This window comes from Macrotis lagotis, chromosome 1, assembly GCF_037893015.1.
Source record: "Macrotis lagotis isolate mMagLag1 chromosome 1, bilby.v1.9.chrom.fasta, whole genome shotgun sequence".
In the NCBI taxonomy this organism is placed as follows: Eukaryota; Metazoa; Chordata; class Mammalia; order Peramelemorphia; family Peramelidae; genus Macrotis; species Macrotis lagotis.
In genome coordinates, this window is record NC_133658.1 from 26,682,972 (window position 1) to 26,709,453 (window position 26,482).

General features: G+C 34.6%; 1 protein-coding gene across 2 annotated transcripts in view; it reads left to right on the forward strand.

Annotated features, from left to right (window-relative positions):
- CTNNA2 (catenin alpha 2) overlaps nucleotides 1–26,482 on the forward strand; it is a 1,546,517-nt gene that overhangs the window by 661,844 nt on the left and 858,191 nt on the right. For both annotated transcript variants that reach the window (XM_074196107.1, XM_074196106.1), the window contains one exon: nucleotides 10,380–10,583. In XM_074196107.1, the coding sequence (XP_074052208.1) occupies nucleotides 10,380–10,583 (204 nt within the window). The remainder of the gene's footprint in view (nucleotides 1–10,379; nucleotides 10,584–26,482) is intronic.

The window sequence follows — 26,482 nt, forward strand, 5'->3', positions numbered from 1 at the left end:
CAGTGGGGTTAAGTGGCTTGCCCAAGGCCACACAGTTAGGTAATTATTAAGTGTCTGAAGTCAAATTTGAACTCAGGTCCTCCTGACTCCAGGGCCGGTGCTCTATCCACTGTGAAACTTAGTTGCCCCATTTTTTTGGTCTTTATGAAAACAAGCTATTAAAGCAGATTATTTAAATATCCAATAACCCATTCTGGACTCATTCCAAAAGTCAGCATTTATGACAAAATTGTCAATGGAGTAAAAAAAAAAAGAAAGCATTCTATATGATTGTTACGTGAAGACTCTTCTTGGGTATCTTCAATAATCTGACCAAGATGAGGAGGTGAGGAACCAGAAAGAAGAAAGAAAGAAGAAAAAGATGGATTAAAGGAAGGGAGGAAGGTTGGAAGGCAGGAAGGTGGGAAGGAAGGTGGGAAGGAAGGAGGAAGGAAGGAAGGAAGGGAGGGAGGGAGGTAGGAAGGAAGAAAGGAAGGAAGAAAAAGTGATAAAGAGGGAGGAAGGAAAGGAGAAATGAAGAAAGGAAGAAAAAAATGAAAGGCAGAAAGAAAAATTTTCATAGCCACATTCAAAAATCAGTCACATTATTTTGCCAGGTGCATAGAATTACAATTATTCATTTTCATTTTAGTCTTTTATTCTTCTCTGAGTGAATAACTGCTCACATGAAGATTATTCTTAGAGAATAAGAATCGAATCAATGAAATTTCAGAATTGGAAAATCTTGTGATAAAAGTATCATTGGATCAAAAGCATGCAGAAACTCTAATTCTCCATCAGTTTGCCATCCTCAAACCCATTTTATTACCATCTTAAAACATGTTATTTCAAATCTACTTTAAATAAAATATATATTGACTTAATAAACTATTCATCTTTCTTCAGCTCTCATTTAGCATGCAAATCCTTTGGAAGAAGGAATGATTTTGGTTTGCACTTTTTAAACCCTAGTACCTATCACAATATCCTGATACACAGTGGTGCAAATAAATGCTTCTAGTCCAAATTATAAAAATCCATTAGTTAAAAGTTACTTAAATCCTTTCTTTGTAACATATAACTATGCAAATATACTGTTTCTCTAAATAATAGAAGATCCACCTACACCAGAGCTTGCTACCTAGCTGCCCCACAAAGCCTTTTACTAATTAAATAGGTAATAAATTTGAATTTATTTCATATTTTTGCTGCCTTGTCATCGGATCGCTTGTTGATAGATTCTTGAGGACCTTCAGCCTTTTCTGAGATTTTTCTGTTAGGTGTTTGCTTTTCCATAACTGCATTTCCTCTTTTCTAGGGAATGATTGAATCATCTCTCAATATGCAACTTTGTAGCTACTGATTTATTTAAATATTTCTCAGAAAACTTGTTTTGCACTCCATCTTCAATTTTTCAAAAAAGTATGAGATTATTAGAACCTGATTAATATGAATCCTTTTCTTTTTCTCGTGTCTCTTTCTACTTACTATATTGACAAATGATTATAGTGTATTGGTATCTCATTTCATCAGAAGCAGAGAAGAAATATTAAGTAGTGAAGGGTTGTACTCAGATTCCAGAGGAACCTGGATTTGAGATTCATTTACTTAATACACCAAATATGTGGTCTTGGGCATGATTTATACTAGTTTTAAGGGACTTGACAAGTCAGACATGGTACTTCTTTCCTTTTATAGATGAGGAAACTGAAGAGTGCAGGGACTGCCTGGAGTTGTTAAAGGTATTGCAAAGCAGAATTTTTACCTAGACTCTCTGCCTGCAACTCAATGCATTTTCACTGTATTCTAGTGCCACCTCTTTTAGTTTTCATACACAAAATCAGAACAAAAATCCCTTTAGTACCTATCAAACAGGGTTGTTTATAGGTATCAAACATGATAATAATATTTATGAGTTATTTACCAATGTTAAAATAATACGCGTATTATTATTATTATGGTTGTTGTTGTCGTTGTTAGTGAATCCTATCTAGGAAGAATGCTGCACAAAGAGTAGTCGATTTAAGGTTATTTTACCCTAGTCAATCCTCATAAGTTTTAAGAAGAGTTTTTTTTTATAGCAATGATAAGATAGGACAATGTTATGTCACGCCCCTTAGAAAAGCATCCATATACAATGGAATCTGAAGAATGACATTATTTAAAATTTGAAAATTCCACGTTCCATCTTACTACGAAAATTATTAGAAAAATATTATTTTATTTATTTTATGTTACTGAGAAGAAATATAGCAGGATTCTCAGATTCCTTCTGGAATCTTCTGGAATTGGGTATCCTATCCTTAGTATTCTACAAAAACCCCAATGTGGCTACCTAACTCTCAATATACACACCTTTCCCTTTTCTCTCTCTTTGCCTTTGTTCATGTTTTTTTCTCTTTCTTCTCCCCTCTTCCAACAGTTCTCAAATCTTTTGCTCCCAGGATCCATTTGTACCCTTAAATTATTAAGGAACTCAAAGACTTTTCTTTGCATGTATGTTAGACCTATTGATATTTACCATGAGAGAAGCAAAAGCTGATGAACAAATCTGTTAATTCATTAGAAATAACAATAACAAACCTGCTGCATGCTAGCATAAACTATGCTGTGAGGAATCACTACATTTTCCTGAGCACAAAAGTAGTATCATTTGAGAATTGTTTTTTGCAAAGCTCTTTAATATTGGCTTATTATAAAACAGCTAGATCCTTATATCTGCACTTGCATTTAATCTATTGAGTAAAGATATGTTGTTTTGGTTGAAGTATATAAAGAAAACCTAGCCTTACATAAATATGTAGTCAAAAAAGGGAGCATTTGAATTGTCAAATCATTTCCTTATGATGAAAAATATTTTTGACCTTAAAAGTTCCCTAAAGGAGTTTTGGAGCATGGATCATAGTTTTGCTCAGAATTGTTCTATTTAGAACTGCTGTCCTTCCTTGCCTTTCTTGTCATCCTAATCCTTCAGACCATGTTCATATTTTTCTGGTACCATTGGTGTTCATTGACCAGTCTCTGATCCATCCTGGTCTCTCTTACCTCTTAATCTCCTGCAGGGTTTTTTAATTCATCATTTGGCACCAGTGTTTAAATAATCATGCATCTTAAGAGCAGCTAGGTGGCACAATGGATAAAGCACCAGCCCTGGAGTCAGAAGGACCTCAGTTCAAATATGACCTCAGACACTTAATAATTTCCTAGCTGTGTGACTTTCGGCAAATCACTTAACCCCACTGCCTCAAATAAAAAAAAATAAATTAAAAAATTAATCATGCATCCTGCTTTGATGTTCATTTTCTACCCCAATTTGAATGGAATTTCTTGGATGGCAGAAGCTAGCTCTTCTGTTTCTTTGTGTTTACCATACTATCCTTTCTAATATTATAATATAATAAAGGACACATCTTAACCAACCCAAATTTCCTTTATAAATGGAATCAAATAGTTAGACAATAAATCTAATAACACCTAAAACCCTAAATTGATGTGATTATTGAATGAACATGTAAATACTATTTAGATCATTAATTATACACAGAATCAAATGATAAAGGGTGGCTAGTGGATAAAGCACCAGCCTTGGAGTCAGGAGTACCTGGGTTCAAATCCAGTCTCAGACACTTAATTATGTAGCTGTGTGGCTTTGGGCAAACCACTTAACCCCATCTGCCTTGCAAAAACATAAAAAAAAAAAGAATCAAATGATAAATCAGTCAACAAATGTTTGTTAAATGCTAAATAGATTATAAGATTATATATTATACATAGTATCAAAGACTCATATAATTAAATTATAGATCCTTGAGATTTAGATCCATAGTTGGAAGAACATTTAGAATCTATCCCATCCAATCCCCTCATTCTATGATTAAGTGGCTTGTCTAAGTCATTGAGACAGTAAATGGCATATGTGAGAGCTGATGGTTCTCTCAGGATTCCCTGGGTCCTCTTCTCTTCTAGATGATCTCTGATCCCAAGGATTTCATGACCATTTCTATGATGCTGATTTGCAAATCTTCCTATCTTGCCCTAATCTCTGTGTTGTTATTCAGTCATTTTAGTCATGTCCTATTCTTTGTGATCCCATTTGTTGGCAAAAATACTGGAATGGTTTTTCTATTTCCTTCTCTAGCTTATTTTACAGATGTGAAAATTGTGACAGCATCAGGGTCACACAGCAAATAAGACAGATTTGACTTCAGAAAGATGTCTTCTTGACTCCAAGCCACTCTATCCACTAAACCACTTACCTGCTACCCCAGCAGTCTGGTAGAGAATTTAAACTCATGTCTGAAATCAAATTCATTATTCTTTCCCACTTCTCACCAAATGCTCCCTGCCTTTTAACTTCCCTATTACTCAGGAGGAAAACACCCTTCTCCCAGTCAATCAAGCTCACAAATTATATATATTCCTAATTCCTCCATTTCCAATCTTTCACCAAGGGCTATGAATTGCAACATGTTAAACACTTCCCCTTTCTCTCCTCCGATATTACCATACCCTGCAAGCCCTTGGCCTATTGTAAATACTTATGGAGCGGTCTTGCCTGCTTCACATCTCTCCCCAATACAGTCCATTCTTCCTTCAGATATGAAGATAATTTTTCCCACAGTTCATGTCTGACTATATCACACTCCTTTATCCCTGTTTAATAAATGGCAGTGTCGATCACCTCCAGAATCAAACATAAAATGCTCAGTTTAGCATTTGAATCTCTTCAGAATCTAGTTCTTCTCCTTTTCTAGTTTTTTAATACCTTATTCCTTAATACACTCTGATCTAGTGACAAGGGCCTTCTATTATACAAACAAGATCATTCATCTCTCAACTCTGTATCCTTTCTCCAGCTGTCCCTATTTCTACAATACTCTTTCCTCAACTTTGCTTACTGACTTCTTTTAAGTTCCAACTAAAATCTTACCTCCTATAGGAAACCTTCCCTATAATCCTACCTCCTTCCAATGCTTTCCCTTTGTTCATTTTTTCTGATTTATCATATGTGTATAGGACATACACACACACACACACACACACACACACACACACACGCATATATATTTACATATTTTCTTCTCCATTAAATTGTCAAGTCCTTGAGGGCAGAGACCATTGTTCCCATTGTAACCCTGACAATTCCCATCTTTATTTTAACACAGTTCCTGATATGCAATAGGCACTTAAAAATGTTGATTGGTTGCTCTTTCCTCCAGTGACCAGCAAACACATTCTACTAAGTCCTCTTCTTTCATCACTGACTTGACTTTTTTCCTTCCTTCCTGATGTCATTGTCCTTCTCAAGAACAAAACAATAACAACAGAGATAATCTTCCTTCCTCCTATTGACTGTTTTTTTTTAAATTTTGTTTAATTTTTAATAGATGGGATAAAGCAAGCATTTCTATAGCATAGTACTAAAAAGATGGTTGCAAATGAAATTGCAAATCTATTGTATATAACTTAATATTACTTTTAAATATATATCTAAATATACACATATATAGATATATGTATGTATATGTCTGTGTTTGTGTAAAATCATTAGAACCATATTTCTATTCATCAATTCTTTCTCTGGAAGAAGATAACATCTTTATCATATATCTTTCATAGTAAACATGAGTATTTATATTGGTCAAAATGATATTCACTCAAAGTCATTTTAAAAATAATATTGCTGTTACTGTATACAGTGTTTTCTTGCTTCTGATCATTTTTCTTTTCTTTCTTTCATGTATTTCCTGTGTTTTTCTAACATCAACCAACTCATCATTTCTTACAGTGCAATAGTATTCCATCACAATCGTATACCACAACTTGCTCAGCCTTCCCTCTACTCAAGCTATACCATTCTCCAGAGTCAATTCAGGGTGAAATCTGAAGTAAGAATACTTGGAGAAGTGATAGAAGAGAGGAAGACAAGTTCTCAAGCCTGCTCTTTCCTCCAATATCAATCCCTTCTTCACCTCCTCACTCCTGCTTCCCTAGGATCTTGGTCCTTGCCAGATTAGTTTCTTCATTGATCTGACTCGAATCTACTTCCCCTGGGGTAGCTAGGTGGTTTATTTGATAGAACACTGGCCTTGGAGTCAGGAGGGAGTTCAAATGCAGCCTCATCACTTGCCACTTACTAGGTGTGTTATCTTAGGCAACCTAATTGCCTCATATCCAAGCTCATTTCAGTTGACCTGATTCATATCTGGCCACTGGATCCAGGTGACTCTGGATGAGAAAGTGAGGCACGTTTAGCACAGATCCCCCTCACTCAAATACAATTCTCTTCCTCATTATGGCATCACCTCCCTGATGTCATGGTCTTTGAGAATTAAGGACAAACATCAACATCATCAACTTTCCCCTGACTTTTAGTCCACTGGGATGTCATTCATAAGACCCTTGGAATTTGAGGTTTAATTAGTTTGCAGCTCTCTGATTTCACTTATTTGGGTTTTCATTTACTATCAATATATTTTACTTTATCCTTCTCAAATAGATCTGTTTTCTTGACCACCTCCTGCCCCCCCCCCCCAAAAAAAATCCAGAGAGAGGAGAATAAAATCCCTACTATCCATGAACCTGTAGAACTCTGTTTTCCAAATTCATGATTGTTCCTAGCTCACTAGTCTATCTAATGAATAGATTTCACTCCTCTGGCTACACTCCTGATCATGTTCCAGAAATCTTTTTAACCTCTAAGACTGATTCATCCTTGAAACTCATCCCTCATCAGAACTTTTTGCCCCATAGCTAACCCCTTTCTTTAGATTAGTCTTCTCACAACCTCCATTTATGGAAAATAGCCAGGCTGGTCTTCTCCTCATTTCCCACCAAGCTTCATTCCAGACCTCAATGGGTAAGTCACCCACATTCTCCCTCACCGACATTCAGTTTTCTTTTATCTTTTGTCTTTCCTCTTGAAACATAAGTTATTAGAGGGCAGGGACTGTTTCCTCTTGTACTTGATTTTGTATTCTCAACACTTAGACTATGGTCTGGAACATAGGAAGTATTAAATAAATATTTGTCGACTTACTATTTTGCATAAGGGTATCTATCTAATTTGTTTCATATTTGGACAACCTTATGACTGCCAGTCTTCCTAATTTTGGGGTATGTCTCTATGATACCTCATTGGCAGTTCCTCTTTATATAAAACAAGCCTGGGGAATGTTGGGTCAACCAATAGTATGAGATCCCTGAAATCATTTGGTCTGATACTGCCACAGCTATCACAGGCAGAATTCAAAATTCAATGAAACTAGGAGCTTTTAGGCATTGCTTAAGTAAATGATGGATGCAATGAATGATGTTATAAATATCCAAATCATCCCTGGCATAAAAAAGGTTCCCAGCCCTGATTTAAAGAGGGCCTTTTCCAGAATTCAAGGAGTGCCAAGGTTTAATGACATTTTAGAACGCAGGGTTACCACTCCACCATAGTTGGACATCATAATAGAACTTTAGTGAGCACACTGGTACAAGAGGACAATAATGAAATATCAGAAGAGACTATGAAAATTCATAGATTAAAAATTAAAATAATAGCTAGCATTTATCTAGTTTTTACTATCTTACAGGTATATTGTTAAGTCCTTTACAGTAATCTCCTTTGATCTTCACAATAACTGCCTAAGGTAGCTGCTATTACTATTTCTACTTTTATAGATGAGGAAATTGAGGCAAGCAGAGGTTAAGTAACTTTCCCAGGATCACACATCTAATAAGCGTCTGAGGCCATATTTGAACTAGTATCTTCCTGTTCTAGTTCCAATGCTGAAGTAGACAGGCAAATGTCTACACTATTGCATTTGCATCATTGTTTAAAGAATACTAGGGACATTTCCATGGAACATTCAATTGATTAGAATAGAGTGGACACTTGTGGTCAAATATTAGGATACAAAAGCAATCTGTAAAATTCATATCAATCAGTAACTGTTTAGATTAGGGCAGTAGACAGGGCTTTAGAAATTCAAGTTCAAAGAATGAAACAAACAATTCTTATTTGCAAGAAAGTTACATTATACATAGCATATTTCCATATACATTTATTTCATAGCTAGAAATTGAATAATATTCTATACAAATTGGTAAAATACTTGATAACTCAGGAGGGAGAATATTATAAATTATGACAATCTGGAAAGACTTTACGAATTTTGGTGTGTGACAAAATTCTGTTTTGGTCTGTGAAAAAATTCTCTATCTGTTGGATAGAGAAGGAAAGACTTCCAAGAATGGAGTGCAAAGGAGAAAAAAATGAGAGATGGAATTCTTTCAGAGAGAATGCAAGTTTGCTTGCATGACAGAGTGATTAAGGGAGAATAATTTCCAGTAAACCTGGCTAGAGAGGTTAGGGCTAGGTTGTAAGGGCTTTAACAGCTAAGCATGTCATCCCAGAGGCCATAGGATGTGACTGAAGTTGAATGGTTGTGGGAGGCACGTCTTTGCTTGAAGTAATTTGGGAGAACAATTAAGAAAGCTTCTGAGAGCCTGAATGGCTCTCAGAGTGGTTCTCTGAGTAGAGAGAGGAGGTCCAGTCCTAGGGCCCTCATGGAGGAAGAAACAGCCAGATTTTTGCTACTGATTAGATTTGTGAGGTGAAGGAGAGTGCAAAGCTGAAGCCGATGTTGAGGTTCTGAACTGGGAACTTGAGTATTATGGTGATGCCTTTAATAGAATTGGGAAGTATAACAGAAGGAAAGATTCATGGTAAATAGGATAGTTATGAAAGCATTTATTATAAGAATCTCCTATTTTAAGAAGCCACGAATAGATTGGATTCCTTGCTGGTAAAGGAGATAGGCTTTTCATTGACATTACAGAGTTGTTGAAGTCCTGAGGCAGTGGAGAGACTTGGTCTAGAGTCAGGAAGCCTTATTTTCCTGAGTTCAAATCTGATCTCAGATACTTAGCTGTGTGATACTGAATGAGTCTCTTCACCTCTGTTTATTTCATTTTCCCCATTTGTAAAACATAAAATAGCAAACCCCTCCATGAGAAGGATAATCCCAAATGGGGTCATGACTGAAATGACTGAACAACAAAAATCAGTTTGCATTTTCACAGTGCCTTACCAGTTCGGAATTACGAAATCACTTTAGCTTCACAAAAACTCATTTTGACTAGGCAAGGTTGATATTCTTCCCTCCGTGAATCAGATAAAGAAACTATAAATAATTCAGTTCCTGAAATCATAGAAAATCAATGGCAACATTGACTTAGAACTCATATCTTTTCACTCTAGGTTAGAACCCATCTGTGGTTCCACAATTTTTCATTCAGGCCATTTATATGAAAAAAAAAAAAAACCCAATGACAACAAAGCAAATATAAAACAATTAAAGAAGTAGGCATGCAAATAGATTTTGGACTATAACAATTAGGTTTCAATGGATTCAAAAAGAGTTAAGTTGCATTTGAACTTTGAAATTCTTAATCAATTTTCAATCTAGGTAATATGAATGACCTTGCTGATTTGTTGTTAGATTAGTTATCTGAATGAATGTGTTGACCTTGATACTTTTATTTTATTGTTATTTTGGCATGAATCCCTTGGCTGAGAGGTATATTAAGGTTGAAGAGGGTTTCTTCTTCTCAGGATATATAGTTTTAGGACCTTACTTGTTGCAGTGGATTTAAAGAAATCCAGCAGATCCATGTGGTATAATTTGAATCTATAGAAAATTGAGGGGGCGGCTAGGTGGCATAGTGGATAGAGCACCTGCCCTGGAGTCAGGAGGACCTGAGTTCAAATATGCCCTCAGAGACTTAATAATTACCTAGCTGTATGGCCTTGGGCAAGCCACTTAACACCATTTGCCTTGCAAAAATCTAAAACAAAAAAAAAGAGAAAAGAATTAAGGAGGGAGAAAGAGACAGCATAAATTAATGGATTCAATTCCTTATTGAGCACAGTAAATGAGATTGGAATGTTATAAATTAAGTATTAAAAGATATTAAGAATGATTATATCAGTATGTTAGTTACCTCTGCTTTAAATTTACTTTGGTGGTTCACTTTAATCTTCAACTGAATTATCAAATGTTATCAAATAAAACACCTTTTAAAAAGATCTACTATTTTAAAAAAAAAATAATGTATTTTCATTGCTACTTGCTCATGTGAAAACCCATCTGTTTGATAAAGATTTTGTCAATATCATACTTGCAAAACTACTGCATATTTGATATTTTAGATATGTACTTAAGGCAAAAGGTCCACAAATGTTGATGTTTTCTATTCTTAAGAATTTTTTTAAACAGGTTAAATTACAAATTCACTTGGCACAGTTTTACTATGGGATAGAAGCACTTATTTTATTACCTGGAATCCAAAGTATGAAGGCCATCTTCTTTCCTCTGTTCATTTTAATTTTAATTTTAATTTTTCAGAACAAGATCATTTTAGATCCCATGACATTCAGTGAGGCTCGATTCAGACCATCCCTAGAAGAAAGACTGGAGAGCATTATCAGTGGTGCAGCACTGATGGCGGATTCTTCTTGTACCCGTGATGACCGTCGGGAGAGAATTGTAGCGGAGTGTAATGCTGTTCGCCAAGCTCTCCAGGATCTGCTCAGTGAATACATGAATAATGTAAGTCATCCATTTTTGATATTTCTTTTCTTCATGGATCTATTTGTTTGGTGGGAGTCTTATGGAACTTCTTAAAGTGTTCATTCTTGATTTTAAAACAAAGCAAAAGAGAAAAAAAAACAGGATTCAACACAAAATTGATGTTGCCATTTAATATTAGTAAGCAAGGGAGAGTTTTGGAGAGCTTGATATTTTTATGTGCTTCTACATGTGTTGGAAAGTAGAATCATAGCAGAAGTTGAATTCAATTTTAGTGCATTTGGCATAATTATCTCCTTTTGACTTTGGTCGGTGAAACATGGATAATTAGAATCTTGAAGTTGTCATCATAGATAGTTGCTTCAAATTTCTGAGTACATTAGGTCTTTGTTACAAAAAGTACAAAACTTTTCAGTCACTATTGTTTAGAATAGTCAGAGTGTTTTCTCATTTAACCTTGAAAAAATCAATATTTATCTTAATAATTAGAAGAAATGCAAGATTTGAATATTTGTGGTCCTTTGTAGTTTATAATAACTAATAGATGTCTAAATGATATTCATCCCTAAAGGGCTTTTGATATTGATAGATATGATATGTGTCTGGATGATTTATGTTTTCAAATAGATCTTGGGTGAATCCAATAGTCTTGTATTGCCTACAATAGCTGTAAAATATAATAATTTAAAATGATGCTCCCATATTTAAAATTGAAAAGATTATAGACCAACATATTATATATATATGTATATATATATATATATACATATATATATATGCCATAGAAAAATATTGAGATGACTTTGAGAAGTACTGAAATGTGGTTGTGTCCTGTGACTTGCTGTGATAGTTTTAACAGCTTAGGCTGATGGAACTCATCAATCCCAAATCACTGGGTCTTCCAGGGTCCACTCTTGGGATCTATCTTCAATGGTCCAAGAAAGCAAATGGAGGGGGAACATGAGATTCCTCTCCCTTCATGTTACAGGAAAGTGGTTCCTGGAATAGTAAGGTGTGAAGTTGTTTCGAATCTCTAAGAAGAGGCTCCTGGTGGCTGTGCCCTCACAAATTCTCACTCTTAAGAGTTTGAGAAACTTTCTACATCATAACTACTCTCCTCATTGCTTCAGCAAGTTTTTGATATCACTATTGCTTCTCCAACTCAGAAAGGAGAGAGGGGAGATGTGCAAAAGGATAGAATTATGATTGGGCTTAATAATTAGAATTTTTAAAACTTGCCAAGTCAACAAAAGTAGTCTTTTAGAGCAAGACATAGGACATGAATTAATATAAAACAAGTTACCTTCCTACATCAGAGTATTGTTTCCCCTCCTTGGAATTTCCTTCAGTTAGTGAGCTTTTAGAAGGCAGAAGTGCTCTAAAACTGCTTTTACCTTGTTCAGAAGATGGGATGAAAATTAAAATATTGGGAATGGTGGACCATTTTTCAGGACAGCTGTATTCAAAGTTGTATGGTTTGCATCTGGAATAATTAAAGACATGGATATAGGTGTCCATACCTCTTTGTGATTTAATAGATTTTTCAAAAAGAAGTTATTATGATAATAACAATTTCAAAACTGTGTATATATCAAAGATAAGAGCTCCTCTCCTCCTCTGGAAAGTAGTGTCTTTAATTCCAACTCTCTGACAAGTCAGTCGATTTTTATCTTTATGGGAATAATCATTGTCAAAGAAAAAATTGGAATTGTCATTTACTTATTAGCCCTAAGGCATACATTCAGTGTAAGTTGTGTGTGCACACATGCATGTGTATATGTGTGTGGGAGTGTGGTGGGGTGGCTACATTAGTTGAAAGTTGAAAGTGTTTCTGTCTTTTTTTCCCCCAAGTGATTGAATAAAAATAGAACTGATTTGTGGTTTTTCAGATCAATATCTCCAGAATGTGCTTTCCAAATCAATATCTACAGATTGTGGTGGAAAGAAGTTTTGGCTTAATGTGTTAAGGACGTTAGATTCTTGCAGAGATGAGGGACTTTGGAATTTCTCATCTTGTGAATTTAATTTTAATGTTCAAAGTCATGCAAGGGGAGATTAGATTGATTCTTCTGTTGAAAACATTTCCTTATTTCAAGTTAATGCAGAGGGAGTTTAATATAAAATATTATTAAATAGCATATAACAATATTATTTAACAATATTTATTATTATATTTATGAATATTAAATAGTAATGAAATTCCATGTATTGTACATGCAAATTCAATTTTTTGGAAAAGAAAAAAAATAACTTTTTTGATATTAAAATAAGTGGCATAAAATTTGAATAGCATTCCATATTTTTCCTAGTCTTTTCTACATCCTGTGTGGAGTAGTCACACTTATGGTATTAGTTTAAGGAGATAATAAGAATGGATCAGTGGTAAATGGAAAGAAATAAATAGCAAAGAATTTAATTGTGGTGATATTGTTGCAGGATGGCTCATTTAGTTGTAAGCCTCGAAAGTAAACACAAACTCAAGGACATCCAATAGCATTTTCATCTAAATGTTCTAAGAATCCTTAATGAGGACTTTAGCCATTTTTAGGTCATCAAACTGAGAAAATGCCTACATAAACAATATTAGTTGCCTGTACATTGATGGGAATTCTCACTAATACCCAGCAATTCTCAGTTATTCTGAAGGGGAAGTTTTAGACAAGTTTTTATTTCCTTTTGGAGTGTTTTCCATTTGTTTCATCTATTACATACTCTGGGCTGTGTGTTGGGTATTCTGTAAAGAGTGTAAGTCAATGGATAAAATAATGAGTATTCCTAAGTTTCCCAGATATATTAGACTATAGATTTGTGGTTTTTCTCCATATCTATCTATCTATCTCTATATATATATATATATATACACATATATATAAAATAGTATGTTTTTATCCATATATATATATATATACATATATAATGTGTATACTTATGGTTTTTCTCAATATATATATATAAACATGATTTTTCTCCATATATAATAACATGTTTTTCTCATATACATAATAATGTTTTTCTCCAATATATAATAATATACATGCAAATTACTAAGCCAATGTGCAACTTGAAGATTTTTATAATGAAATAAAATAGAAATAGGATGTGAGAAAGGTAATAAAACAGTTGGTATAGGATGACATTCTGAAGAAAGAAGCATGTTGAACACCTCTACTTCCTGGCTTCCTTAATTATTGAAAAATTATGATGAAAGGATCAGTAGAACAAACATGAAAAAAGTCCATCTAATTTAAGAGAATCAGTTTTAAGATTATGCCAGTGAAACTATAATTAGAAAAGTTTCTCCACATTCCCTAGAATATTCAGATTCAGTGTATATCAGTTTTAAGATATGAGAGGAAAGAGAAGATATATATACTTAAAATGGTCTTCCTATATTCCATGGAATATTCAGATTATAAACTCAGTGAATGGAGCTTCCACTTTTGTACAAAATTCTTTCCGTTTTCATTTTTGACTCAGAGTAGATGGTTGAATGCATATTGAAGATAGGGGCAAGGGATATTCCCATTTCTCTTCTCTCTAGAATGTGCCTCCTAATTCAAACTTTCTCTTAGAACATTTCCATATCAGATAAAAGTGGTTGTACCTCACTTCGCCTAACACAAGCTTTAAATCTGTTTCAGGAGCTAAAACAACTGGAACTGGAGCAGATCAAATAGATAGGAATGCTAAAGATGCAAAGTCATAATACTGTTTCTTGGGCAGTCTTTCAGACTACCTACACAATAGTGCTGATGCCTAAGGGACCACCTGTTTTATTGGTGAGGAATGAGATTGAATGAAAATTTCATACTGATAATAGATGATAATCATTTCTGACATGTCTCAGAAACTGATCAGTTCTTAAGTTGGTTTCTTCTTAGAAATATATTTCACATGTGAGCAGGACATTTGCCTTCTTTTGAAACTATACCATTAAATGGGACTTCACCAAACCCTAATAAGTTGAAGTATTTATTTGTTCCCTGAGAAGCATCATTTATTTGGGATCTTAAAGTAAGAATAAAGAATGGATGTGGAACATTTTCAAAAGGGGATTTGTACCTTAAAAATAACATTTTCTTGAATCTATCTTCGTCATACACACACACACACACACACACACATACATAGACATAATTGACTGACAGTGAGTATAAAATGCTGAAGACCATAAAGAGTTCCTTTGAAGCTGAAGACAGATTCCCTATTCTTAAAAGTTGTATTCAAGTAATTTTTAATGCACAGAGGTAATGGATATTTAAAAGGAAGGTAATAAAAAAAGGAAAACAAATTTACCCAAAACCCCACTATGTGACTTTTCACTATGGATGGAAATTTGATATAATGTAGGTAATTATGAGTTAAGACCACAGAGGTTTTACATGTATTTGCTTCTTTCTGATGTATTTAGTTCTCTTTTCTTCTCTCCAAAGACACTTTGTTTCCCACTATTTCTTTCAAATGGATGAAATGGGGGTGGGGTGGGGGTGGAAGAGAAGATAGAGGAGTCCTTATATTTGCTTGATACAATTTGATTAAGTAGATATTAGAACAGAATAGTGACTTAGCCTATGGATTCCATTGGGGTTTTGTTATTCATGTTTCTGTTTTCAGAGACTACTATCTACCACTTAAATTTCACAGACAATTGAAGTTTCAAAAATTTATGAATTAGGTTGGGAAAATTAATTGTGAGTTATATAAGTGGATTCAATTATTGAGGTATCCAAAGGATCCTGTTTTAAAACAGCACCACAGAAAGTGGCCATCTAACCCCACCAACTAGCTTATGGGATAAATATAACACAACTACTGAGAAATGTCTATATCAGAGATTTTTAAATTAGGGTTCCATTGACCTCCCAAGGTTTTTGTAGATAGATTTCAGAGGAATCTTTATCAATAAATATTTATTTAATTCATTAATTCTAAATTAATATTTAGATAGTAAAAAGTTATATCTTTAACCTCATTAATTTCTAATTGTTATTTAGTATTTTCTTCAATTATTAAAAATTTGATTCTAAGAAGAGGTGATTCATAGGCTTCACCAGATGGATTCTTGAAGGTGTCCAAGGCAAAAAAAATATAGATATCCCTATTCTAAAATAGATGGGAAAGCTCAAGTGTGGATTTTACTAAGTAATATTTGGAATGTGGAGAGTGAAGGAAGGGAAGGAAACAAAAATAGTCATGTCATGCTTCTGAAGGGATAAGGCACTGGTTTTTTTTTTTTTTTTGGTAACAATTATCATACTTCTGATTTTCTACCAGACAAGAACGTGGAAAAGATATAGGTGAACATTTGCCTGTAGAGTATATAGTGACCCTTGTTTATACATTGACCTGAGGGTCTGACTTGTCTAAGCCCATTGCTTTTCCCTTCTTCATCATGACTACCAGAAACTTATGACTCCACCATTCCCTTTCCCCTCCCTTCCCCTCCCTGACAACAGCAACCTGGACTAATTTTGAATCTTTAGTTCTGAGTTATTGCTGTTAAACAAGACCACAGGGATTTTACATAGATTCTCTTCTATCTGATGTGTTGAGTTTTCTTTTCTTCTCTACAAAGATATGTTTTTCCTCCACTATTGATTTTCAATCTTTCAAATGGCTGAAATGGAGGGGGGTGGTGGTGGTGGAAAAGAAGATAGAGAGGACCTTATACTTGTTTGCTGCAATCTGATTAAGTAGATATTAGAACAGAATAGTGAGTTCGCCTGTGGATTCCATTCAGCTTTTGGTGTTCATGTTTCTTTTTTCAGAGACCACTAACTGCCACTTAAAATTCACCAGACAATTAAAGTTTGAAACTTCATTGATTAGGTTGGGAACATTAAGTTCACTTTCCACTTACCCACCAACTTCCTTTTCCTACCTCCTTATCTCCTGATAGCTTCTGTATCTCATTCTATATGTACTGAAACTCTCCTTTATATCAACATGAGACCATCTATGTAGGACAGCAAATTGTTCCCTCCCCCCCCCCAAGGGGGAGGGAACTGAATCAGTCTTCAAGGTTAATTTTATTAATAACAGCAATAAGAGCTAAGATTTTTTATAGTGGTTTAAGGATTACAGAATGTTTTACTATTGTTATCTCATTTGATCCTTAAAACAGCCTTGTGGGAGGAAGATGCTATTATCTTCATTTTATAGATGAAGGACTGGAAGTTAGGAGAAGTTAATTAGTTTGCGAGGGGCTACACAACTAGCAAATACCTAAAACAGTATTTAGATTTAAGTCATCTTGATTCTGTGTCCAGATACTTCACATACTGCACCACCAAACTATCAATTTCATGATTTTTACTCATTTTCTAATATAGTAATAGTTATTTTCTCTAGTGATTATCATTCCCTGCTCAAAATTCTCCAGTGGTTCCCTATTACTAGCTGTATAAAATGCAAGCTTCTTATCCTGCTATTTATAACCCTCTCTGATTTGGTGTCCATCTGTCTTTCAAATGTTGTTTCCTATAACTCCTCATGCACAATTTCTATATTCTGGTCAAATTGATATTTACCTTTCCTCTAAATTGACTGTTTCTTCTCTCACCACTGATCATTTGCACAATGTGTGCTTTATACTTAGATCCCAATCCCTTCTCATCTCTTCCTCCTAGAAGCCTAGTCTTATTCATGTATCAAATATGTTATAAATTCTTTCTTCAATCCCCTACTTAATGTACTCCTCTCTTCCATTTTTCTTGTACTGTACTTAATTGGATTCAAAATGTGACCTCCACCACAACAAAGTTTCCTTGGAGGAAAGAAGGTCTATGATTTTATCATTGTATCCTCAAGAAAATCAATGAGATCCTTTCAATCATCATATGGAATAGAAAATAAATTAGGTGAATAGAATATTAGAATATTAGGTGAATAGAAATATTAGGTGAATAGAAAAAATCCTTTGCAGTGTTCTAGTCTCTGAAATTCAGGCAGGACAATGGAATTTAGTATATTTTGGGAGTGATTATAAAATGTTTCTGCTCTGACATTCTGCTGTCAAACTGTAGATATCTGGTTTCTAAACTTTTCCAATTTCACTGAATAGGGCTAAGTAACTTTCTTAGTGCTAACTACTGGAACAGGGAAGCCCTTGCCACCTCAGCTTGCCCCCCTTCTCCTTGGTCTTTTTACTAGCAATCATCATGGTGCTTATTTTTAAACTGTAGTCAATATATTGAGTTACAGTCCCTTGATAGGGTCATTCTGAATTCATTGGAAAGTACAGATGACAACATTGGATTTTTTTTTCCCTCAAAGGAAAATATGTTGCCAAATTATATATATATAATATATATATATATATATGTATGTATATATGCATATATATATTTATATTTACATATATATTTGTCTACATACACACATATATTTATATATAAGAAACTGTTCTAAAAATGGCAGTTTCCATACTGAGATTTGAGGCCATTCTTCCGGTGACTAATAAAGAAAATTATTGAATTAGAGTGAGACAGGAACTTAAAAAGGGAAATCTGTTCTTCAGGCAACATGAAGTTCCATATTTAGCTTTTGAACTTTCTTCCTTTATGAAAAAGAAACTCACCCTCTCTTTGAAAAGATAGCTTGGATTCATGCAAGGTTAATCAATGTAGCAGGGAATAGAAAATTGCATTCATGTGTAGGAAAATTCAGGTGGCTGAGTTTGTCAGGAAGCCATAATTGGCAACAGAGGTTGCCTGCTGAATCATTGTGTTCAGAGGATTTTCTGAAGGTACCAAGGACAGTCCAAGCTGGTCATTGATCTCTTCACTCTCCTATTCCTGGCATTTCTAGGTGGTCTTCAAAATGGACATCTCATGCCAGCAGGACCCCAAATTAGAAGGGGACAAATAGTGGATGTTCACCTTCCTCTAAGCAGATAGCAAACCAAGAACTTTAAATTTCAGTCCTCAAATCTGAAATAAAGAAACAGGGTGTGTTTGCTAGTTAGAACTTGGAATATCTTGGGTGCCACCCCAAATATGATGTTTGGTCAATTTCTATAAAAATGACTAAAGATTTCCAAAAAAACCATGAGGCTTTAAGAACTGATGGTTTCTATGGTAGCAACAATGAGACAAATACAAATATACATATACATTTTATGTATGCATATATGGATATTGATATAGATACATATATACACACAATATATGCATATTCCTTCAGAATAAAGGTGATACATACCTATATATTCACAAATGTATATAATATGCATTTATATATGCATGTGCTTTGCATATATATATATATATATATATATATTTATGCCTTAGTAAAGACAAAACCAATTCTTTCATTTCATATTTCATAGTTAAGTTTCTACAGACTTTGAAATCAAATGCTACTTTTCTGGACATTTTCAAAGTCAAAAACAAAAGAAACAAACAAGCAACACGAAATAGACAACAGCAAATGAAGGCATATTCCTCTGACCTCTTGAGGTATATCTTTTCATGATTTCTTGCTTTGTCTTTATAATAACCTTTCAGCAATTCTGATATATATATATATATATATATATATATATATATGTATACACACACACACATATACATATATAAGAATCCTAGTTGGAACAATTAATAGGTAGGTGGAATCCTTGTTCCAACAATGATTTGACTAATATGACAGGATCTCCCTCCCCATTTGCCAATGCCATCCTTTTGGCTTCAAAACACACTTAGCACCAGCTATTATACTTAAAGGAGCAAACCTCATTGATCTTTAAAGCTTGGGTCCCTTATTATACAGAGTCAGTTGGTGGGGAAAGAATATATCTGAACTGTCTCTATAAAAATGCTCAGAAAAAATAGAATTTATTTTCTGCCTTGAATTATTAGGAATGGGGCTTTGTGGAAAGACTTCAGAAGACCTTTAATTCATTGCGGTGGATCAGCTCTTGATCAATCCTACAAAACTAGTGACTTGGATAATGTGATGAACATAGAGTTAGGAAGACATGAGTATGAATCCTACCTCAAACTCTCATTAGATTTGTGAACATGAATGAATTGCAACTTCTCTACTTCAATTTCTTCTTCTGTAAAATGATGATATTAATAATACCTGTCTTACAGGGTTTTTCTGAAGAGCGAATGAGTTAATATATGCAGAATGTTTTGCAAGCATTAACATGCTACAAAATGTCAGATAATATTACTTTTGTTGCTACTGTTATTAATAATAAAAATCCCCTTAGGTCCCTGAATGGTTTTTGGAAAATGAGTAGAAAAGCTTGTGAAAAAGATGAATGGGATTGAGGGGAGAACTGATTATAATATTGGACTGCTGAAAATCATAAACATGGTCTGTTATTTGGTGGAAAAGAAATAACCATCCAGGGCCTATATTATTTATTAAGTTAGCATGTATTCCCTTATGATTCAAACCTTTCTTGTGTTTGAGTTGGGTTGAAAGGGTCTCTTTCTGAGCAGAACTTTATATTGTTGCTCAGGGTCACGGGTAATTGCTTTCCTTTTGTTTCCCATGAGGGGATGGGTTGATCTAGATTGAGCTTTTGAGGGAATCCAAAGAATAAGACATTGCTCTATGAGGAGATATTGAATTACTGGTGGTGATAACACATCAATGCATAGCACAGTTGCTAACTCCAGGTCTGCTCTTTTTACTTATGTTGAAATGGAAGGGGCTTTGGGTTTTGTAATTCCTGGGTCAGTTTTACTTCACCTTTCAGGTATTTTATTTTCTCATCTTAAAAAAAAAAACCTACCAAACAAAAAACTAGGGATCAGACCATATAATAATAATACTAATGGTTATCATAGCTAGAATTTTTACTCTACTCTAATGTTTGCAAGGACTTGACATTTGTCATCTCATTTGATCTTCACAACAGTAATGACAGGTGCATTTCTTATCCCCATTTTACAGTGGAGGAAAAAGAGACAGTCAGAGTGTTAGTGATTAAGTAGACAGAATTTTAATTCAAATATCTCTCACTCCAAATCAAATGCTCCCCTAGCTGTTCAGATGACTTCTGAGTCACGACTGCCTTCCATCTCTAAACCCAATGACCTTATTTCAAGTCCTGTCTTTGACATTTTCTAGGTGTGTCATTAATAACTGGCTGTCACTCTGAATGTTAACTAACTCATCTGGAAATGGGGCTAATGATATATACCCTACCTATTTTTAGATTTGTAAGAATCAAATAAAATTCCATGCAGCAAACATTTCTTAAGTTTCCCCCACTCTCTAGCATTAGAGACAAAGGAAAAATTATTAAACACATATATTTTGTCATTGACTAATGTTTATTCTGAGACTGCCAGGTCCAATTAGAGTTAGTATGAGAAGGTATATGATGTGACCATAACTAACTAAAATACCAAATTTCAAGTGATTTGGTAAAGAAGGTTTATGAAGGAAGAGAAAATTTTAGCTGGGGCGGTAGGGGTGTATCAGAGAAAATGCATGGAGTTGGTGACTCCAAGTTGAGATTCATAGATGGAGAGAAGGATGCTGAAAAAGGGACAGATAAGAAAGATGAATATTCATGGATAATATTGTAACTAGCTGGCAGTGAAAGATGACCCAGTTTGTCTGGAGTATAAAAAGCAGAAGGGAAATTAATATGAAACAAGGCTAGAAAGGTTGGTGCAATCCAGGCTGTGGAAGATGTTTTATTCTTGGTAATGGGTTTCTATTTTATTAGAGAAGTGAAAAAAGTAACTCTTTTTCTAAGGCTGTTGATCCATAGTCATTCTTGTAACTTAGAAAGATTATTGGGGCACCTATATGAAGGATGACTTAGAAATGAAAGAGACTGGAAGTGGGAAGATCAGTCCAGGTATTGAGTAATGAGAGTATGAACTCAGTTATGATTTGCTTGGAGAGAAGGCACTGTAAGGGACATTGAGCATATGGAAATATCAATTGATATATCTTCACAGCTGAGTGAGCATGAGTTGGAATCTCCTTAAGGGCTTTTATTGTTTCTTTCTGGCACCCTCTTCCACCAGTGTGTCTAGTATGTAATCTTTCCTGGATAAATGTGTCTTGCTCAAATGAATCCTGAAAGGAAGAATCAGAATGGAGCATGAAAGGAAATACATTGATAAGAAGCCTTCCTTAATAAAGACTTTCTTTCATCCTTTGGGATCTCATTAAGGCAGGTGTGAAGATTACCACCCATCCTATAAACACAACTCAGAGATCCCCACTTCGTGAATTTTTCAACAATTGTGTGCCAGCATTTGGCTACATAAGTTGCCCAATTCCTCTTTTTGCCATACATTTCTCAGATGAGATATTTAATGATGCTGCTCCCACACAATTACTCATTGGGGATTTTGCCTTCTAGGTACACCCACCACATCGCCTTTGTGAAAATCTGTTTCCATATCATATCTTCATTGAGAATGCCTCCAAAATGTGAAAATCATGTTCATATAAGAAGTGGAAATTAGATATATATGAAATTGCTTATTTGTATTTTCTTTCTGGCACTATCCTCTATTTTTTCTATAATTCTTCTGAAGTATGTAGTCTCCCCCATATTCTATATCTTGCTCTAAAAAAAGTTGCCAGTTAGAAAATAGAAATGTTTCTCAGAGACAATTTAGGAAGTGAGTAATTCAAAAGAAAGTAGACACACTCTAACTGGATTTTGGCAAAACATTTTACAAAGAGTCACCTAAAAAGTCAGGGGATCAAATCAATAGAGAAGACAGCTGAGCAATTTTAAATGGATTTAATACAACCAGGGTTAGAAAGATGGATTCTCTTTTCGTGAATGGGAATAAATCCTCTTCGAAGGGCATATCCAGCGAAGTATGTCCTAAGAAACACTGCTGAGCACTGTATTATTCAGTCTTCGAAAGTAGGATTTCAGAGGAGACAGCTCAATGGCATACACTAATCCCACTTTTGATTCCCTTGAAGTCATAGAAATCATAAGACAACTTGATGTATGGCAGCAAATGTTTTCAAAGCACCTCACTCTGACCCCTCTCCAATGACATTCTGCCATCCTTGGAGCCTCCTGTCTGTTCATAAGCCATTCTTTGCCAATATCTCCTAGATCATTCTCCTTTTGTTTTTGCTTTCCAATTGGTGATCAGAGTTAACAGCTGCCAGTAACTTTCAACATTATTAGCACAGCATTATTTTACACATATATCAGACCATTTGATCTGTGAATTTCCACTACTTAAGGTTACATATTCTCAGTTTTTCCTTGCCAAGATTCATCAGTTTTGTGCTTTAAGATTGACTTGTTTCTTTCCAGAAATGGAGAGGGGAGGGAAGGAGAGAGAATAAGCATTTATACAGAATACATCATAATGTAGGCACTATTATAAAAAACTTTTTCCTTCAAAATAAACATCTCATTTGATCCTCACAATAGTCTTTCAAGTTAGCAGCTTCATTTTAAAGTTGAGGTAACAGTCAACGAGAGGTTAAATGATTTGTCCAACATCATATAGAGAGCTAATATCCAAGGTTAGATTTGAAATAAACTTTATGATATTTTACAGATTTATTCCTCTAAGCATAATTTTAAGAAATGATATTCTAGTGTGTTTGATTTTTTTTAGTCTCACTCTTTTTTGAAATATTGATCCCTGCTGACACATACACACAGAGTTCAAAAATTTGTTTCTTATAATAATAAATAATAGCAGTTATACAAAACCAATTGAAAAAACTATTTTTGTGTGTGTGTATGTGAAATGGAGTTGCAGAATCTATGTCCTACTTCTCTGCTAAATGGAGGCAAGTGTATTTAAAAATCTGTTAACATTAAATGATCTTGCTTATTGAAATTAATTTGGATGCAGCAGATTTTTATGTTTTTTCACCTTACTATCGTGTTCCTATGTAATATTAGTCTTTTTCTAGTCTTCATAATGCCTCACTTAAACCAGACATCTCAGAATGCCAGTACTATTGTGTTCCTGTGTGTTAGTACTGTTCTATGTTCTTCACAGCGCCTCACTTAAATCAAAGATTCAAGAACGCCAGTGCGGGAGGGGATGGAGAGTTGTTCTTTCGGAAGACCTGAGTTAGAATATTGCCTTGGGTATTTACCCACATGACCTTAGGAAAGTTCTCTCACCTTACTTTATGCTATAAAATAGGGATGAGAACAGCAGCCATCTAACACTGCTGTTCTGTAGTACAGTTAAGATAAAATAACTATAAATATCACAAATATAATAACCATAACTGAAACCTCATATGGTACTTTGAGATTTCAAAGCGCCCTGTGAATGCATTCTTAATGGATATCCAAAGCACTTTGCAAACCTTAACCTGCTCTATTATTATTGTTAAAACCCTTATGGGGATTCCAACTCATGCTCACTCAGTTGTCAAGAAATATCAATCAAAAGTTTGTAATAGACCAAGGAATCCAATGCTTTCATTTTAAAGGTGTGAAATCAGGCTAAGAAAGTTTGACTTGCAAAAAGTCACATAACTAATAAATTTCTTTAGGTGGTTTTTGAATCTAAGTTCAATACTAGGAAACCTTGGTGTATCCTTGTAGGGGGGGAAAGACAAGAGGGGCATGACCATGTTCTTCAAATAGTCTAAGAGCTGTCATAAGGATGACTGATGAGATTATTCTTTTTGCCTGTTTGGCCTCAGATTTGCTAGATGTGTTGAGTGAAAATTGTCAAGATAAAAATCATAGATTAAATTTAAGGGGAGGGAGACCAAAATCTAATTAGAGCTACCTAAAATATATATTGACTGACACAAGAGGTATTTTATTCTCTACCTCCCCTCAAGGTCTTATGGGACTCATTATCCCCTTGCTTGTGCATCCTTCTTGCTTATTCTAGGTGACTTGAACATTGAGATTCTATTATTTTTTCTGGAAAAGAAAGTGGAAGGAATGAGGGTGGTATTAATATAGTAAAAATTGCAATACTCCCCCAAACTAATTTTTATATAGTATCTATTATCATGCCAATCAAAATGCTAAAAGGATTCTTTATAGAACTTTACAATATATGTGTATCCACACAAATAAAATGGAAAGAAAGAAGTAAAGTTGGAAGGTGAAGGAAGGCAGGCAGGAAGGGAGGAAGGAAGAAAGGAAGGAAGGAAGGAAGGAAGGAAAAGAGGAAGGGAGGGAGGAAGGAAGGAAGGAGGGAAGGGAGAAAGGAAGGAAAGGAAAAGTAAAGAAAAGAAGGAAGGAAAGTTGGAAGTTGAAGAAAGGCAGGCAGGAAGGGAGGAAGGAAGAAAGGAAGGAAGGAAAGAAGGAAGGAAGGAAGGGAAAGAGGAAGGGAGGGAGGGAGGGAGGAAGGAAGGAAAGGAAAAGTAAAGAAAAGAAGGAAGGAAAGTTGGAAGTTGAAGAAAGGCAGGCAGGAAGGGAGGAAGGAAGGAGGGAAGGAAGAAGGAAAGGAAAAAATAAAGAAAGGAAAGATGGAAGGGAGAGAGGAAAGGAAGAAGAAAGGAGGAATAAAGAAAGACATAAGGAAACATTCCTTAAGCATCTGCTATATGATATCACTATGCTAATGTTAAATACTTGAGAGATATTATCTCATTTGGTCCTACAACAATGCTAAGAAAGAGATTTTATGTTTATCCTCAATTTAGAGTTGAGAATACCAAGGCAGAGAAGACTGAAGTAATATGTCCAGGATGACACACCAAGTACTGAGGTTAGATTTGAATTCCCATCTTCCTGAATCCAGGTCCAGCATTGTACCACACCATTGCACTGTCAAAGATTATGTGCATTCCAGTCTATTCCTTGACCTTTATGTGAAAAATTCTTAATTACTCAAAGGTCAGTACATTTATTTTCAAGACCCCAGCTCTCTCTCTGTCTTAGAGACCTTTTATGGCCTCTGAAAAGAAGCTGAGCTATGCACTCTGGTTAAGTACCAAGTATTTTATTTAACTAGCTGTAAAAACGCTAAATGCTAATACATACTTCTTTAATTTGGGGACTCCTTTTTCTGGCCCTCTTCTTTTTAACATTTAAAACATTTTTCAGCAGTCATAAGTTGGACTTCTCAAGCTTGCAATGTATTTCTGTTGACCCATCACATTCCTGAAACCAATGAGACTCAGCATAATTATGTAAAGAACATTTTTTCCATCCTAGAAAAATAATCTTATTTAGACTATAGAATCAGCAGAATTATTCACATGGATACTAGCATCCCTTCTAGGTTTTGTCATAATCTCTAACTTTGGAAATAATTTAAGGAATACATATTATGAGAGAAATAGATGAGATCACATTGAACCCTCTGAGGCTTGTTTTTCTCGTGTTCATCATTAACTTCTCTGTAAGCTTGAGATTAATCAAAGGTTTTTGTTGTCTCATCTCACCCTGTGATTTTCATATTTGTAGCTGATGCAGATAAAATGCTTACTTATTGGTTGGCTAAGTACAGATGCCTATAAAGGAAATAGCTTCCTTCAGCAACACATTGATGGAAATAATGGATGAGAGTTCAAGGAAGGGATGCGTTAGAATGGTGGCATTATCAAAAATCATTGAAGTAAGAGAAATACTGGTAATGTTTCAATTTGGTGACAAAGACTAATGGAACTTTTTATTTATCAGGGGGTAATTTCATGGAAATATAACTGGGAAAAGCATCTTATCAATAAATATTATTGAATTCACATTTGGTTAAATGCATTGTGAGAAGTGATATAAACTCTAGTTTTTATCGTTAGGATATATATATGTATATGTATCTATACATATATGTATATGTGTATAGATACATACATATATATAATACCATAATGAATAACAAGAATAACGATCTTTCTATAACCTTTTATGATTTTCAGCTGATTCTCCTTATGTTGATATGAAGTAGAGAGTGCAGATATTATTATGCCCAATGTGCAGATGAGGAATAGAATTTGTGAAAAGTGATTTGTGATCAGACTAAGTGATG